We start from the raw sequence: 18864 nt of genomic DNA, 5'->3' as shown, positions 1-18864 counted from the left end.
TATCCTTGCTTCATGCATCTTCATGCTCCTTGGGTTTGTGGGTGATGCAGGACTCTTTAGGGAAGGATTTTCTCATCTGTTAAGTTTTATTGCCTTTCATTTTAACATCAGTTGTTTCCTTTTACTTTGCCAGATGGGAACAGATGCTCAAAACCAGATTCTTTTAGAGCATGCTGCATTAAGAGAAACAGTTAATGCTTTGATCAGTGACAAAAAGCTACAAGAGATATTCAGCCGAGGTAAGAACAAGCAGTTTTCTGTCCTTGGACTCTAGGTCAGGTGGGCAGTCAGCCGTTGATGGAGAGAACGTCTGTAATTAGCTGAATTTCTAGAATAACTGAAAACAAACAAACAAAAAACAGCCTCTTACTCAGGCCATCATGTTTAGTGTACTAAACACATGTACTAAACAGTGTCACTTCCTACCATTGGGTAGAGAGTTCAATTTATAAAATTTCCATATTTTCCAATAATTCATAGTCCTGACAAACACAGCACCCCTAGATCTTCTTTCTGTATTTCAAAACACAAAGTTTTGATGTTTTCCACATAGTATGTTAACTGCATACTAAAGAAAGCATTAATGATAGAGACACCACCCTTAGAGAAAGCCTTCGCTGTTGTTCTAGTTATACTAACAACTTGCGCATTTCTCAAGAGCTAAAAGCTTGTTAACACCAACAAAGTATATGCATAAAGCCGTCCACTCATAGACTTGTCCACTAACAACAAAAGTAAAGGGGGAGATTGAGTCTAGTCAGTGGTAGAATGATTCTGTAAAATATGTAAATGCCTAGCTCCCATGTTTTCCCCATGAGCTGAACTCTCACCTGACAGTACTGACACAGACAGCAGACATTAGTGGTCGTTTATTGTACCTAGTAGCTTACATTTAGCCTAGTGACCTGGTTTGTTTTGTTTTGCTTTATAGCTTAGGCTAGCCTTTCAGAATTTTATGGTTGAGGGAAGAGATAAGAATAGATTAGGGGCTGGAGAGATGGCTCAGTGGTTGGGGGCATTGCCTGCTCTTCCAAAGGTCCTGAGTTCGAATCCCGGCAACCACGTGGTGGCTCACAGCCATCTGTGATGAGGTCTGGTGCCCACTTCTGGCCTGCAGGCATGCATGCAGACAGAATATTGTATACATAATAAATAAATAAATATTAAAAAAAGAATAGATTAGATAAAATAATAGATTAAAAAGATAGAATTGGGGACTTGGGAGATTCCTTAGAAATGAAAAGTTTATAAAATTCACTAGAAAAAAACATTGTTCATTTTTATTCTGCTGAGTATGAAAAAATGTTCCTTTCAACTCTGCACAGAAAATGCTAAGTGTTTACCTCATGTGCTTAGCCCAAGCATTCAGTTTTAATTGTTCTCTTCTCTAGGTCCCTATAGTGTTCAAGGTCACAGGGTCAAAATATACCAGCCAGAAGGAGAAGAAGTATGGCTATGTGGTGTTGTAAACCGGCAGGATACAATCACCCGTCTCATGGAAGTTTCTATAACTGAGGTGAGGCTCTTATTCTGTAAGAGGTACAGCCACTGCCTTAGTGTGGATGACAGCAAAAGTATTTCAGCATTGTAAGAAGACTGGCTTCTCCCTCTGCCTCTGCTTCTGAGTGAGCCTGAGGAAGGCTGCGTAACTGTTACCTCATTGTGAGTTAGAGGTAAACATGTAAAACCTCACTGACACCTTTAAGCCCAGGACTCTGGAGTCAGAGGCAGACAGATCTCTGTGAGTTCAAGGCCAGCCTGGTCTACAGAGCGAGTTCTGGGACAGCCAGAGCTGTTACACAGAGAAATCCTGTTTTTTTTTTTTTTTTAAATATTTATTTATTTATTATGTATACAATATTCTGTCTGTGTGTATGTCTGCAGGCCAGAAGAGGGCACCAGACCTCTTTACAGATGGTTGCGAGCCACCATGTGGTTGCTGGGAATTGAACTCAGGACCTTTGGAAGAACAGGCAATGCTCTTAACCTCTGAGCCATCTCTCCAGCCCCGAGAAATCCTGTTTTGAAAAACCAATAAATAAATAAGCCTGCTGACTTCATAGCATGGGAGTCTCTGACTGTTCTTGTAAACTGGGTGTGGCTGTATTTACGTGTTAGTTCTAGCACTCTGGAAGCCTTAATCCCATGGAAGAAGAGGAAAGACCATTACTGAAATTCTTTGGTCAAATTACACAGGCTTTATTTTCTGTCAGACAGGGCTGTCTCCCTCAACTGGAGTTTGAGAAAATAGCATTGAACATAGAAGAAGGTTAGATTTAAATAGCCCCCAAACTTCAAGGCTTCAGGATAAGGTTTGCAGGATTTCCAGAAGAATTTTGCTTGTATAGAGACTTAGTTAAACATTTCAAAATTATTTGGCAGAATATCTTATCAGGATATATTCAAAGGTGTTATCACAGTACATCAAAGTATGAGTCAAACTCCATAGTGTGGGAGAACATGTCAAGTTCCAGAAACGGGTTAAAGCACAGTCAAGCTTGAATTTTGCAGCAAACAGAAAAAAACTTGTTGTAATAATAAAGTTAGTTTTTTGTTTATATGCATAGGTGTGTGTGAGTATATGTGCTATATGCATAGTGTGCCCACAGAGGTCTGAAGAAAGTGGGATTTCCTTACATTGTTCCACACAGTTAATGATTTACCATGTGGGCACTGGGCAAACGTGATGCCAACCCAGGTCCTCTGCTCTAAAGCTGTCCTGTTTCTCTAGTCCCCACTAAAGACGATTCTTAAAAAACGTTCAGATTATATACATACATGTAAAGTACATAATGAAAACTGCCTCTTCCTCTAAGAAACTATTTATTACTCCCACAGTGGTGCCACTAGTGTGGTGTTTTCCATATTCTTTCTAATATTTTCTAAGTATGTATCTATAATATGTTTTTAGATATATGAAGTTTATACTTTAGTGATTGATATAATATGGTACATAGGCACAATTCATCTTTTGGATATAATTGTATATGCATGCTACACACACACATACACACACACACATATATATGTATTTGACTCATCCTTTAAAATATATGTTTAGTCTACGGGCAGTGATGGTGCATGCCCTGAATCCCAGCACTCAGGAGACAGAGGCAGGCAGATCTCAGTGAGTTCGAGGCCAGTCTGGTCTACAAGAGGACAGGCCCCAAAGCTACAGAGAAACCATGTCTCGAAAAAAACAACAAACAGAATATATATGTGGATATATCATAACTAAATAATTTTAAATTGGGGGACTTTGAAATCAGGCACGGTATTTTTACTAACACAGGTATTGGCTCAATTAGCACACTTATACATGATTTCACACATTTTTATTTATTAGATTGAACCCTTCATGAAAGTATGGAAAGGTGGTTCAGCAGTAAAGAGCGCCTGGGCCTGAGTTTGTTGCCTAGCACCCTCTCATAGCTGCCTATAACTCCACTTAAAAGGGTTCCCATACTCTCTTCTGACCATTTGTACTCATGTACAAACACACATACATAACTTGTAATTAAAAATAAGTCTGTTAAATACATTCCTAGCTGGGCGCTCCTGGCGCACACCTTTAATCCCAGCACTTGGGAGGCAGAGACAGGCAGATCTCTGAGTTCGAGGCCAGCCTGGTCTACTAGAGCTAGTTCCAGGACATGCTCTAAAGCTACAGAGAAACCCTGTCTCAAAAAAACGGGGCTGGAGAGATGGCTCAGCGGTTAAGGACATTGCCTGCTCTTCCAAAGGTCCTGAGTTCAATTCCCGGCAACTACATGGTGGCTCACAACCATCTGTAATGAGGTCTGGTGCCCTCTTCTGACTTAGAGGCATACACACAGATAGAATATTATATACATAATAAATAAATTTAAAAAATCCTTTAAAAAAAAAACTGGGGCTGGATGGTACAGAGGTACTGACTGCCCTTCCTGAGGTCCTAAGTTCAATTCCCAGCAACCACAACCATCTGTAATGAGATCTAGTGCCCTCTTCTGGCCTGCAGGCATACATGGAGGCTGAACACTGTGTACTAAATAAATAAATAAATAAATAAATAAATAAATAAATCTTTTAAAAAAGAAAGAAAAAAAGAAAATAAATTCCTTTGTGTCTAATTGCTAGAAATAGATTAAACTTGTACTTTATCACATTGTCCCCATTCCTACAGGTTTTATTTTTTTCTTTAATAGTTGAGTGCCTCTTTTAATGATTGTTGGCTTAGATACAGAAATTTAAATGAATATGCTAAGACAATATTTGATCATAGACATTATTACATCAAAGACATACTTAGATCTTGAACTCGCTCAGTTCTTTAATTTGTTAGCTTAATATATCAATCCTTACCATATTCTAGATGTTATTTACAATACTGTTACTAGGAAAACTTCTTAGGAAGTTTACTTTTGTAGGGAAGTAAAATTAAATAGATACCTATATTGTTGATGAAAATGTATATTACATTTTGGTTGTCAAGGTATTAACTCTCTTTTCTCTTTTTTGATGGGTTCTGCTTTCCTGCTCTATAGACTGGTGAGATGAAGTCAGTAGACCCCAGACTTATCCATGTGATGCTGATGGACAATTCAACACCACAGAGTGAGGTACAGTAATAGTCTAAGTAGATTTGTAAGTTTGCGTTACTCTGCTATGTGGATCCCTTGAATACATATTTTCCATGGATTCCCTTGAGTTGCTTGGCTCTGGCTATTCTTTTTTGATTTCTTCCTGATTTGTCTAGTTAAGAGAGAACAGCCTTAGGAAAAAGACCTAGTTTGAGCAAACCCTTTTTTTTTTTTTTTTGGTTTTTCGAGACAGGGTTTCTCTGTAGCTTTGGTGCCTGTCCTGGAACTAGCTCTTGTAGACCAGGCTGGCTTCCAACTCCCAGAGATCTGCCTGCCTCTGCCTCCCGAGTACTGGGATTAAAGGTGTGCGCCACCACCGCCCGGCTTGAGCAAACCCTTTTAATTAAAGCAATGTCCCCGTTGTAAAATTCATGGCCTCTTTCTTCTTATATTCTCCTAGGTCAAGTTAATAGATAGTTAAAACTGCAGTAAACAATAGCAATAATAATGACTTACCTAATAATAGGATATAAAGGAAAAGCTGTATCCTTCCTACCCCTAAATCAGGTCCCAGTGAGCTCCAAGGTAGACTGAAATTCTATATTTTGTAGTGAATTCAAATTAAACAAATGCCTAGTTCAGTGTTCCATACATAATGCCAACCTTTGGTTCATTAAAAATTATAATAAATAACAAAGCTATGTTAAAAATCTGCCTGAGGCAGAGGCAGGCGGATCTCTGTGAGTTCAAGACCAGCCTGGTCTACAAGAGCTAGTTCCAAAACCATAGAGAAACCCTGCCTTGAAAAACCAAAAAAAAAAAAAAAAAAATCTGCCTGAGCCAGCCATACCTGACAATGAATTCCAGCACATTGATGGTAAAGCAAGACTATCAGGAGTTCAAGGCCAGCCTGGTCTAATTGAGGCCCTGTCTCAAAAGACAAAACAAATGTCCACATTCATAGTCTTTAAAGTACTAATACCTCTGTAAATGTTCCTCTTTCATTCTTTTTTGACAAGTATGCGGTCCTTTTCCTGTTGAGATAGGATCTGTGTATGTCTGGTACTCACTGTGTAGACTGGGCTGGCCTGGAGATCCACCTGCTCTCCTCTCAAGTGTTGGGCCTAAAGGTGTGTGCCACCATGCACTGCTGTGCAGTCCTTGTTGAAATAAGAACAGAAGGAAAGGAAAGAACCAGATTAAATTTAATAGCTCTTTTTTTTTTAAAGATTTATTTATTTATTAAGCATCCAATGTACTGCTGGCAAGGAAGTCACCAGGTCTCATTACAGATGGTTGTGAGCCACCATGTGGTTGCTGGGAATTGAACTCAGGACCTCTGGAAGAGCAGCCAGTGCTCTTACCCTCTGAGCCATCTCTCCAGCCCCCTTAATAGCTCTTTAGTTACATTATCATAAATAGGATAAGCCCTTACTGTATGTGCATGGCTGCAAATACCTCTTATTTTGATGATGTATTGATCTCTACTTTTGTTTCTTTGTGTTTCATTTGTTTGCTTAAGTACTTATTAATATATAAATGGTACTGCTCAGTTGGTTAGATAAAGCTGGAGAGCCTGCATAGGTCTCACTCCCTATGCTCTCTGCTCACATCTGAGCAACTCAGCATAATAGGACCCACGCTGGTTCTTTAGAGACAGGTGGAGACTGCTCTGAGCCAGGGCTGCAGTTTGGCCATGAGTTAGAAACTGAATCTGTGTTTTTTAGCTGAAGATATTGGCTCTTTCCTTTTTGGCTTTGTCATGGTATGACTATATTCTTTACTAACAAAATACAATTATTATCGACACTGTTCTAAGCTTTATAATAACCTTTTAGACCTCCACGATCAATCCCCTCATCTATGTTAAGTGTGAGGATGAATAAATGAACTATCTCAGTAAATATGCTTCTGCTGTTAGACTGAAAACTTGCCAAATGGGTAGTTTTAAATGAGGATGAAATAAAAACTATGCTCAACAAAGTGCTTTCAATTCTTGAATAAAAGTATGGGAAACTTAGATAATATTACCAGAAATATGATAGATACTTAGTCATAGTGAGCATGTTATTATTTATTCAGACCTGTTAATTATCTCTGGAAACTTGGGTAATAGTGCCAGAAGTATGGAGAAATGAAAGTAAATCTTGTGGTTTTTGGTTTGGTTTTTGAATTTTACAGGAGATACTGGAAATGTGGCTTACAGGTTGTAAAGTTCCTAGGCTCAGTTCCAGCATTGACCTGCTGTCCCATAATCTCCTATAACTTTAGTTCCAGGCATCAGATGCCCCCTTCTGGCCTCCAAAGGCATGTGTATGCACATGGCCTATGTACATACACTCAGGCATACATACATACATAAAATAAATCAATCTTTTGAAAAATGAATTTTATAAGAAAATTAAGGGAGAAAAATGAAGGCAGCAAAAAAAAAAAGAAAGTAAAAAATACATAAATTGGCAAGAAGAAAAAAAAATTTTAAAAGACCAGGTTTTTCTATATAGCTGTGACTATCCTGTAACTCACTGTCTAGAGCAGGGTGACCTCAAACTCAGAGCTTTGCCTGCCTCTACTGGAACTAAAGGCATGCACCACTCCACCCAGCTCCAACGAAAATTTAAAGCTTTTACAAAGTTGGTGGTAGTACAGGCCTTCAATCACAGCAAGTGGGAGGGAAAGGTAGGTAAATTCAAGGCCAGCCTGGTCTACAGAGCAAGTTCCTGGACAGGCTCCAAAGCTACACAGAGAAACCCTGTCACAAAAAAAAACAAAGAAATTGACATACCAGATATAGTGATCCCAGTAAAGATATGACTCTATAAGTATTGAGGGTAGTGGGGCAGATTTATTAAATGGTAAATATTCACTGCTACACAGAACTAGCTTATTACCCCTCTATACTCTTCAGTGCTTCTGAACCAGCCTAAAACCTGCTTCTCAGGAAAGGATGAGAACTGTCCCTTCTAATCCCCATCATCTTAGGTATCTGTCCTCAAAGACGTCACAAGATTGGTAGTGTGAGATACTTGGAAAAAAAAAAGATTTGCGGTTTGCTCTGTTTTTTTTTTTTTTTTCCCAGTTCCCTGACTAAAGGTTTGGAGAAAGGTCTGGAAATCAGTGGAGTCTAACAGTGTCTGTGTGTAGTTCAAAATGTCAGGTTTACTTTTCCTTTGCTTAGGATTCACATATTTTGGGCTGAGTTATTTCTAAATAGTGGAGTTTTTATATTTCAGTATTTGAAATGCAAGCCTATCAAAAACAGAATAGGTGCACATGTAATCCCAACGCTGGTGGGGCAGAAGCAGAAGCTCTGAGTCTGAGGCTCAGACATGTCAGTGTGACATGTAAGCTCACCCTTTCAAAATAAATCCAAAAACATAAATATATTTTTTAACTTTTTTAAAAAAAGTATTCATTTTATGTGTATGGGTGTTTTTGCCTGTATGTATGCCTGTGCATCTTCTGAGCATGCCTGGTGCCCTCAAATGTCAGAGTTCCTCAGATTCTTTGGAAGTGAAATTACACAGGTGGTTGAAAGCTTTCATGTGGGTCCTGGGAGTCAACTCCAAGTCCTCTAGACGAGCAGCTAGTGCTCTTAACCACCTGTGTAATTTCTCCAGCCACCACCACTACCACCATCCTGACCATTTGTTTTTTTGGCAGGGCAGGGGCATGAGGCAGGGTTTCTGTATGTAACAGCTCTGTTTTTCCACCTGCCTCTGCCTCCTTGGTGCTGGGGGATTAAAGGCCTGTGCCACCACCACCTGGCTGAAATTTTTTTTGAAGGGATTCTAAAGAGGTGATTCAGCAGTTAAAAGTACTGGCGGCTGCTCTTTAGAGAGCTGGTATTTAGCATCTAGAACCCATATCAGGCAGTTTAAAACTGCCTGTAACACCAGCCCCAGGGGATCCTACTTCCACCTCTGGCCTCTGAGTACACACATGGAAGACACATGACACATACATACACATACATGAAAATTAAAAAACCCAGGGAGATAAATGTGCAAACATTATTTCATTATTGGGCAAATAATGCTCCTAACCTAGCTCTGACAATTGGGCTTGTAGCAGAAATTCCACAAATTGTTGAAATGCTCAAAAAAAAAAAAATCTCTGTGAAGTAGTATATTTTACCTGCAAGCTTTTGCCAAGGAAGTTAACCTCTAGTAACTACTATCTTGAATGTGTGTATCTATAAAGTGAGCCACCAGAGGACTGGAATTTTCTGAATGTTTAGAGCTGGCATCAGGACTGTGCCTTCTTTATCTGCTTTTAGGGATGGGAACGCACTAATGGCTAATGGTTTTCACAGAATGAAAGATCCCTTACAATAAACCTTTTTTGAATTTTGTTTTGTAGGGGGGTACCATAAAAGCAGTAAAATCTTCCAAAGGAAAGAAGAAGAGAGAGAGCATAGAGGGGAGAGATGGCCGGAGGAGGAAAAGTGCTTCGGACTCTGGGTGTGACCCTGCTACAAAGAAATTAAAAGGAGACAGGGGTGAAGTAGACAGTAATGGGAGTGATGGAGGTGAGGCAAGCCGAGGGCCCTGGAAAGGAGGTAATGCCAGTGGAGAGCCAGGGCTGGAGCAAAGAGCCAAGCAGCCACCGTCTACATTTGTTCCCCAGATTAACCGCAACATTCGCTTTGCCACTTACACCAAAGAAAACGGCAGGACTCTGGTGGTGCAGGATGAACCTGTAGGTGGGGACATACCTGTACCATTCACTCCATATTCTTCAGCCACAGGTCAGACACCTATGGCCCCAGAGGTAGGTGGAGCTGAAAACAAAGAGGCAGGAAAAACACTGGAACAAGTTAGCCAGGGCATGGTGGCTTCAGCAGCTGTAGTCACCACCACCAGCTCCACCCCAACTACGGTGAGGATCTCAGACACTGGCCTTGCATCAGGGACTGGGCCGGAAAAACAGAAAGGCAGCTGGTCGCAGGCCTCAGGAGAGGTGAGTGCTTCAGGGCAGACTTGGCAGACTTGCATTAACTCTTCCACCCTCCTTCATTGCTAATACATTGAAAAGCATCTCTAACGCCCCAAGGAAGGAAGATTTCTGATATGGACTTAAATTGTACTCTGCTTATTTGGCAAATATGTATTTTTTAAATAACTTTATCAGCTCTTAAAAGTCACCAGAAGACAATTAGAAACCAGAAGACAATTCAATTGAATGAGATGTGGAAAAGATCATTTGTGGGAATCTTTTTCTTTCAGTTATCTGTTGAGTTCACATAGCAGCTGAGCCTTTACTAGGACTCTGAGAGGCAAAGTTCATGAATTCCAGTGTTGATGATAGTGAACACCATAATGAAGGGTGTGTGTGTCCATGCTGCCGTTACGCTGTTTTCAGTTCTTCATTTCTGTGATATTTTTTCTTGTGGGCAGCCTGCTTGCTGTTATTTGATATGGCCATAAATTTTTGTCTTGTTAATCTTATCCTCTTAAAGAGCACTACTGTAAAATCTGATGGCTTTAGTCACAGTGGTATCCACTTTACTATGTGTTTTATATATATGTATATATAATCAATTATATCAATATAAGCTAAAATGGACAATATAAAAATTAGTTTTATATGGTCTTTGACTAAATTTGGTCACCAAAGTATAATTTATGGTGTTAGCATTTTTCTTTCAAGCAGGCTGTTAACTCATACTAGAATATAAAATCCTTGACTTTTAAAAAATATAAAAGAAAAAAATATAAAAGTTGGGAACTAGAGAAATGGCTCAGCAGTTGAGAGTACTGGCTGTTCTTGCAGAGGACCTGGCTTCGGTCCCCAGGACCCACAGAATGGATGTGGTACACTGACATACATGCAGGCAAAACACTCAGACATAAAAATGTGTCTTAAAAAAAGAAATAAAATAAATAAAATAAAAGTTGGATATGCTGTAGTCTCTGTCACTAATGAAACTAAGGCTAAGGGGTTCATTTGAACCAGGAGTTTAAGGCAGTTAGCCTGGGCAATATAAAACTTTGTTACAAAAGTAAAAGAAAACCCAAACAAAAAACTTTATATGGGAAACTACTGTGTGCTAAATACTGTATATTATATATGAAAAACAGGCGTGGAGGTTTATGAGTACCTATAGTCACAGCACTCTGGAGGAAGCAAGAAGGGCAGAAAGTTCAAGTTTATTCTCAGCTACTTAAAGAGTTTGAGGCCAATCTGGGCTACTTACAACCCTTTCTAAAAAGAAAAATCCTTATTTGGAGGAGCTCCCCTACTAAATAAAATGGAATCATTTCAAGTATAGGAATGCCAGATAAGAATGGCATTTGGTTGAGGGTGTAGCTCAGTGGCAGAGCTCTTGATTATTCTTTGTAAGGGCCAGGTTTCTAACACTACAAAACAGCCACAACAAAACCTATGGCTTACTGATTTCATTTTTCTTCCCTGTCCTAGCAAGTGCAGTGTTTCAAAGCTTTAGTGTTCAGGGATAGGGAGGGAGATGAAAAGTTCAGACAGAAGACAAGACCTGTAAATGTAGTGCTGTTTATGGTTGTCTTGTTAATTAGCCAGTGTTAGCAAAAGAACAAGCAGCTCTTACGTGGATTTCTAGTGCAGATAAGTCGGTGTAGTGCCTCAGTGTTTAAAATCAACACTGCATCAAAGTTAGTATGAGTGTAAATGGTTTATAAAACAAAACAAATTTTATGTGCTATAATATGTTTTTATTCTTGAAGTTGAAAAGCTGAATAAATGTAAGTAATGTAGGTTCAATGGGTTGGAGAGTTCGGGATATGGTTCATTGGTAGAACACTTGCCTGATGTGCTCACAATTCTAGTAGTTTCAGTCCCTAGTCATCCCTACTCCTCATCCCACCTCACAAAAAATTAAAATACCTTGGAGAAATTTCTGGACTATCAAGCATTTTATTAATGTTTCAGCCTGCCTTTTAAAATCAAAGTATAGCCATAAATGTTTCCATTACATATTTGATCTGAAATACAGAAACAGAATAGCCACCAAGAAATTTCTTCTAAAAACTGAGTTGCACTAGTTTTCATCCCTTTCTTATAAGAAAAGGATTTGGGCCGTGCAGTGGTGGCGCACGCCTTTAATCCCAGCAGAGGCAGGCAGATCTCTGTGAGTTCAAGAGCTAGTTCCAGGACAGGCTACAAAGAAACCCGGTCATGAAAAAACCAAAAAAAGAAAAAAAGAAAAGAAAAGGATTTGGAATTTGAAGGAAAGAGCAACCAAATTACTATCGCCCATGTGCTATTTGCTTTAGTAATGAAGTATGAGCTACTTAGAGTTCCTTAGAGTCTTGCAGGTATCGGGCTTCTGGCCAGATGCAGCTCGTAAAACAGCTGGAGAGCTTCAGTACTGTCAGCCTTGTTCTCTTTCATGAATGTAGGGTGTGTTAGTACTTGTGTGGTTAGTGGGAAGAAAGCGAACTTAACTCTAAAATGTCCCAAAACAGTCTTGGTAGCAAATATCAGCTGGAGCTAAGCTGCCAGTATTTTAGGCTTCTTTGCCACTCTAAAAAAAAATTTACCATTATAATCATTAAAATGTATAGTTCTGTGGTGTTTAGTACACTCACAGTGTTATAAAGCTGGAACCATTACTAGTTTCCAAGATTTTTCTCACTCCAAACAGATACAATAAAGTGAATTTTTAGGTATATCATTCTTTTTTTAATAGTACATGATTTTCAAGTGAGGTGCTAGGATCTAAGTATTACAGAATTAAACCAATAATAAGAAAGGGCTCCTATGAATATGTCTGTTTATGTATGTTAGGTCTAGGTGCCTAATGCACATGAAAGTGTCCTACAGCCATTCACATATGTAAGTTAAGCATTTTCAAAGTAAAGGAAGAAGTGTCGAAATATTTCTTTCATTGTTATCCTAAATGTTTGTATTTAGCATATATTTCAATGTACACATTTTCATTTTGGGAGTCTTATTAGAACCTAATTATTGCAAAAGGTCTCAGTAAATTGCCTCATGTAAATTAGTGTTAGTCGAAGCATCTATTCAGTTTCAGTTGACGTGAGCAGAGCATGTGGTGCACATATCAAATACCAGCACTAGAAAGGCAGGCAAAGCGGGAGGTCTGAGTTCAAGGCTACATAGACCACATCTCAAAAAAAATTCATCAAGTTGACATGAACCTATAAGTAGGTGGCTGATTTCCAAAAAGATCCATTTTATGAAATTTCAAATTCATAAAGTTCTTTTCTTTAATAAAAAAGAGTTGTATAAATAAAGGGAGTTGTAATGTGGGCTCTTTACAATAGCTTAAGTAAATAAAACTATTGAGGGCTATATAGCTTATTGGTAAAGTGCTTGCCTAGCATACACAAAATCCTGGGTTCAGTCCCCACTACCTCAAAGCAGGCATGTTGACACACACTTATCCTGTATCCTCAGCATTTGGTAAGTAGAGGCAGAAAGAGCAAAAGTTAAAGGTCATTCTGGAAGATATAGGGAGTTTGAGGCATTTAGGAAGTAGATTGATGTTACAAAGGTCTTTAGTTACATAACAAAGTGAGAATTGACTGTTCAGGAACCCTTTCTTTCCTCCAGCTCCTTAATGGAGTTTCTTTCCAACTATAGTATATACTAAGATTCATACACCTAGCATCTTAGCATCGTACTGGTACTGCCTTTCAGCTAGATAATGACCAGTTGGGTAGCAGATTGGATGACATCATGCCATCTCTGGCTCACCTTGCTAAAGTAAAGATGACTTCTATACTGTGGACCGTTTCCTCCCTACCAGTACTGGTGAAATCCAGTTATAAGAACAGATTCATGAAATCTAAGAGAGAAGTTGATTGGCTTACAGAAATGTTGCTTTAGTGATAGCTCTGAGAAAGAAAGATCAGTAGGTTGTAGCCAACATCACTAACTAAAACTAAAATTTTCCTTCCAGAATTCAAGAAATTCTAGTCTGGCCTCTTCTGGATTTGGAGTGTCTCTGTCAAGTTTGTCACAACCATTGACTTTTGGAAGTGGAAGGAGCCAGTCCAATGGAGTTTTAGCAACAGAAAACAAGCCTTTGGGCTTCTCTTTCAGCTCTAGCTCTGCACCAGAGTCTCAGAAGGACTCGGATCTCTCCAAGAACTTGTTTTTTCAATGCATGTCCCAAAATTTACCCAGCAGTAACTACTTCACCACGGTTTCAGAGAGTATGGCTGATGATTCCTCTAGCAGGGACTCATTCAAACAAAGCCTTGAGAGCCTGAGCGCAGGCCTGTGTAAAGGCAGATCTTCTCTTGGGACAGATGCTAAGCCAGGTCCCAAGACTGGCGGCTCTGTGGACCGAAAAGTGCCTGCAGAGTCTATGCCCACCCTTACTCCAGCCTTCCCACGGAGTCTCTTAAACACCCGCACCCCAGAGAGTCATGAAAATCTATTTTTACAGCCCCCCAAACTATCCCGCGAAGAGCCTTCTAACCCCTTCCTGGCGTTTGTGGAGAAAGTCGAACACAGCCCTTTCAGCAGCTTTGCGTCTCAGGCATCAGGTAGCTCTTCCTCTGCCAACACTGTCACCTCAAAGGCAACACCCAGCTGGCCCGAGTCTCATGCCTCTGCAGATTCTGCATCCTTAGCAAAGAAAAAAACCCTCTTTATTACAACTGACTCCTCAAAGCTGGTGTCTGGTGTTCTGGGCTCAGCTCTCAGCACTGGGGGCCCAAGCCTCTCTGCCATGGGGAATGGCCGTTCCAGCTCACCCACCAGCAGCCTCACCCAACCCATTGAGATGCCTACTCTCTCCTCCAGCCCCACAGAAGAGAGGCCAACTGTGGGGCCTGGCCAGCAGGACAATCCTCTTCTCAAAACCTTCAGTAACGTCTTTGGCAGGCACTCAAGCAGCTTTCTGTCCTCCCCAGCAGAGTTTTCACAGGAGAACAAAGCTCCTTTTGAAGCCGTAAGAAGGTTCTCATTGGATGAACGAAGCTTGGCTTGCAGACAGGACTCCGACTCCAGCACCAACAGTGACCTGTCCGATCTTAGCGATTCGGAGGAGCAGCTGCAGGCCAAGAGTGGCCTGAAGGGGATTCCAGAGCACCTGATGGGGAAGCTAGGTCCCAACGGGGAGCGCAGTGCTGAGCTGCTGCTGGGCAAGGGCAAAGGGAAGCAGGCCTCAAAGGGCCGGCCTCGGACTGCTCCCTTGAAAGGTGATCCTGCTGGGACCATAGCTGGGCTTTGCTCTAACACTAATATCAAATGATGTGATGGAACGTTCTTAATCTCATAGTATTACAAAGCCAAAAGGGCTTGACAGAGTCCTCTTGCCAAACCTGGTTCAGGGCAGCATTATTTTCGTGTTGTTACTATAAGGATTTTCTGGGCACAAAATTCTTGATCTTGTCAGTCTTTTTTGTTGTTGTTGTTTTTAATGAGGAACTAAGTTTCTGTGTATATCCCATTCCGTTTGACTTCACTTTAGACCAGCTTTAAATTTACTTCAGGGAGATCCGAAAAGATAGTCACTGTTCTCATAGAAATCCTTTGTAGGTTTGATGAAGCAAAAAGATTCACAGCCTCAGTTTGTTCCTCCTTTAAGACATTTAACACCTACCAGAGGCCAGTCACTACAACAGGATATTGCTGAGAGTCTAGTAATAAAAGCAGCTCTTTCCTTCGGGGACTGACAGACTCTGGGAGCCCAAGATACAGCTGAATCCTGAAGAACCAGCTTCAGGTAGTGGCTGTCTCCTCTTTCCCTGTGGGGTTTTTCACCCCTAGACCAGTGTTCTCACTTCTCTGAGTTACTTGATACAAATTCTCCATGGCTTAATTCCCAACTGAGGCCTTTTTGCTTCCTGCACTCTTTCTGGTTATATTCCTAAAGAATACAAAGTGAAATAGCTCAGGTCAAGATATTTGTCTTGTCTCTAAGAGGATCTTGTCATTGGACCCTATTTACACCTCTATGAACGTCTTTCCTCCTTCCTTGCAGTCGGCCAGTCAGTGCTGAAAGACGTGAGCAAAGTGAAGAAGCTGAAGCAGTCTGGAGAGCCCTTCCTGCAGGACGGCTCCTGCATCAACGTGGCACCCCACCTGCACAAGTGTCGGGAGTGCCGCCTGGAGAGGTATCGCAAGTTCAAGGAACAGGAGCAAGATGACTCCACTGTAGCCTGCCGCTTCTTCCACTTCCGGAGGTACCAGGCTCCTTTGTCTGACTGAATTCCCAGTTTTCATTAGTTTTGAATGACTCCCACCCTCTCTTCCTCAGGAGCCACAAAGGTGTCTTTCCATCTTTCTCTTTCCTTAACCTTTGTCCTTGGAGTCTGTGTTGAGGCTCTGTTGCATTAGAAATGACGTGATGTTGCCCTTAGAGAATGGAAGGGGAACAGCTGTAGCCCTGTGCTAGTCCCTGACTTATTCTCAAACCGGCAGGACTCAGTTTATATTACAGGTCCGCCTGACCGCCTCTCCTTCTTTAGTGCTAGAGTAACCTGAGAGGTGGGTGTGAGATTAGGAGATAGTGTGAGGCCTTTTTTTTGTCCTTTGTTTTTTCTTTTGGATTGGTTTGGGGACATGGTCTTACTTGAGGTGTCAGTGTGGCCTTGAACTAGTGGAATCACTCTGCCCTCAGCCATCCAAGTGCTGGAATTACATCCTGTCTGCCACCACACTAGACTAAGAATCTCTACTTACTGAGTAAAGAAATCCATTTCTTAGCCTTTTTTGACTAAGATCAAGCAAAGAAATCCAGATTGTTTATTGGTCTGGCCTGAATTCCTTTATTTGGCAAATATTTATTGGGTCTTTTTTTTTGTTTTGTTTTGTTTTTAGAGAAAGGGTTTCTCTGTGGCTTTGGAGCCTGTCCTGGAACTAGCTCTGTAGACCAGGCTGGCCTCGAACTCACAGAGATCCACCTACCTCTGCCTCCTAATCCTCTGCTGGGATTAAAGGCGTGCTCCACCACCGCCCTGCTTATTGGGCCATTATTGTGTCAACCATTTTATCCCCCTGTGCATTCAGAAGCCAAGAAAACACAAAATTTCAGTTCTTGTGGTTTGGACAAGAGGAAAAAGTTCAAAAACAAAACATGTCCAGGGGCTAGAACAGTGGCTCTTTAGCTCTTTTTAGTTCCCAACACCCTTGTGAGGCGCCTCATAGCTCTACCTCCAACTGCAGGGGCCTGCACACACACACATATGCTTAAACTTAAAGTGAAAATAAATCTTGACCTGAAGAGGGGGCTTAGTGGTTAAGGTCCAGGCTGCTCTTCCGGAGGACCCAGGTGTAATTCCCAGAACCCACATAGCAGCTCACAGTTGTCTGTAACTCAAGTTCCAGAGGATTCAATACTCCCCCAATACATCCAGGCAAAACACCAATGCATATAAAATAAAAATAATTACTTTGTCTTTTTCAAGGTAGGGTTTTTCTTTGTGTAGCCCTAACTGTCCTGGAACTTGCTGTATGGACCAGGCTGGTCTTGAACTCAGAGATCTTTCTGCCTCTGCCTCACAAGTGTTGGGATTAAAGTCATGCTCCACCACCGTCTGGAGAAAATAAATCTTTAAAAATATGTTATATGTACAAAAAGAAGTCTGTCGTCTGAGTACTAAAACCAATGTGAAAAGATAGTTGATATTTTGGGGGAGGCTGGAGAGACTTGTTTGTTTGTTTGAGACAGGATCTTACTATGAGTCCTGACTGGTCCTGAACTCTTTGTGAGCCAGGCTGGAATGGTGCACCTTTAATACCAGCACTGAGTTCAAGGCCAGCCTAGTCTACAGAATGGGTTCCAGGACAACCAGGACTTTACAGAGAAACCCTGTCTCAAGAAAAAGATGTACACCACCATTCTAGCGTGAGAGACAATGTGAAAGCAAGTTCATTCTGGAGGTTGCACCGTTGCTGGTAGAACTAGGGAGGAGGATAGACTAGGATGAGCAAAGGGAGAACTCATGCTGGGTCCATATTTTGTTTGTTGCTTGTTTGTTTTGAGATTGGTTATCATGTGCCCCGGGATAGTCTTGAACTCCCTGTGAAGGTGAGGATGAACTGAAGCTCTGATGTTGCTGCCTCTGCCTCCTAAGTGCTAGGGATAGAGATATGTCACACCATCCTTTTATTGGTGCTGATGAACCCAGGACCTTCTGCAAGTTAGGTAGGCACTCTTCTAACTAAGCTAAAACTGATGGGTCCATATTTTAAAGGACTGTGCCAGGAGCCTTGGCTTTTATGCTGGTAAGTGCTTGAAGATCTGTTGATACATGTTTGTAATCCCAACACTGTGGAGGCAGAGGTAAGAAAATCAAGAGTTTGAAGCTTGCATTGATTATGTAGTATATTTGAGATGAGCCTGAACTACATGAGGCCCTGTCTCGAAAGAGAGAAAGGATTAGTAGAGAAATTCTACTGAGTTGGAGAAAAGGATAGGATATACTTAGAAATACTGACCTTGATTGAGAATTTATTTCAAATGGCTTATCAGATGAAGAACTTGGGTTTGTTTGCAGGAAGCTCTGGCAGCAAGGTGGTGAGAGGAACAAACAGACATTGTTCTCTGGTTTCTGTATGATGAGAGGTAAGGGAGAGGAGTGCATCAGTGAACAGCTATGACTGCTGGGCACTAAGGAGCCCATCTAAGGTCTAAGTGTGATGATGGAGTGGTCCCTGCTTTTCTCTATTTACATTTAGTGCCATGGATGTGGGTCTGGAACAGATGGATGGGAAAACTCATGACAACTCTAATGGGAGTTTTTTGGTTGGTTGGTTGGCTTTTTTTTTTTTTTGTTTTGTTTTGTTTTGTTTTTGGGTTTTCTGTTTAGTTTGGTTTGGTTGTTTTTCAAGACAGGGTTTTCTCTGTGTAACAGTCCTGGCTGTCCTGGAACTCCCTTTGTAGACCAGGCTGTCCTTGAACTCACTGAGATCCGCCTGCCTCTGCCTCCAGAGTGCTGGTATTAAATCACTGCCTGGCCTCATTGAAGCTTTTTAAAGAATGGAGATTTAGTAAGTGGTCTTCTAGCAAAGACCACATGTAGCTTGCCCTCTGTCTGTGGTGGTTACACGCAAAGAGATTGAAATCAGTTGATTGCAAACTTACTTAGGCATTTAACATATATGTTAGCTAAACCTGTAGAAACCTTTTCTCATCTTGCTTTTACATTTACCCCGCCAAAAAGGGGGCGGGGTAGTTGGAGAGATAACTCAGTGGTTAAGAGCACTGACTGCTCTTACTAGAGGACCCATGTTTGATTCTTAGCACATACATGATAGCTCACAACTATCTGTAACCCCAATCCCAGGGGATCCAATGCCTTTTCTGGCCTCTGTTTTTTTTTTTTTTTTTTTTTTTTTTTTT

At 41.0% G+C, this 18864-nt stretch overlaps 1 protein-coding gene across 1 annotated transcript in view; it reads left to right on the top strand.

The window, feature by feature from the left end:
* The window catches only part of Kdm3b (lysine demethylase 3B), a 59667-nt gene that overhangs the window by 13532 nt on the left and 27271 nt on the right, over positions 1 to 18864 (top strand). Inside the window, exons 4-9 of the mRNA XM_050134832.1 lie at positions 134 to 239; positions 1392 to 1516; positions 4527 to 4601; positions 8925 to 9524; positions 13468 to 14716; positions 15502 to 15718. Of these exons, the coding sequence (XP_049990789.1) occupies positions 134 to 239; positions 1392 to 1516; positions 4527 to 4601; positions 8925 to 9524; positions 13468 to 14716; positions 15502 to 15718 (2372 nt within the window). The remainder of the gene's footprint in view (positions 1 to 133; positions 240 to 1391; positions 1517 to 4526; positions 4602 to 8924; positions 9525 to 13467; positions 14717 to 15501; positions 15719 to 18864) is intronic.

Source organism: Alexandromys fortis, unplaced genomic scaffold (assembly GCF_014885135.2).
Source record: "Alexandromys fortis isolate MF-2015 unplaced genomic scaffold, M_Fortis_MF-2015_v1.1 scaffold_25, whole genome shotgun sequence".
Taxonomy (NCBI): Eukaryota; Metazoa; Chordata; class Mammalia; order Rodentia; family Cricetidae; genus Alexandromys; species Alexandromys fortis.
This window is presented reverse-complemented; position numbering and strand designations above follow the sequence as displayed.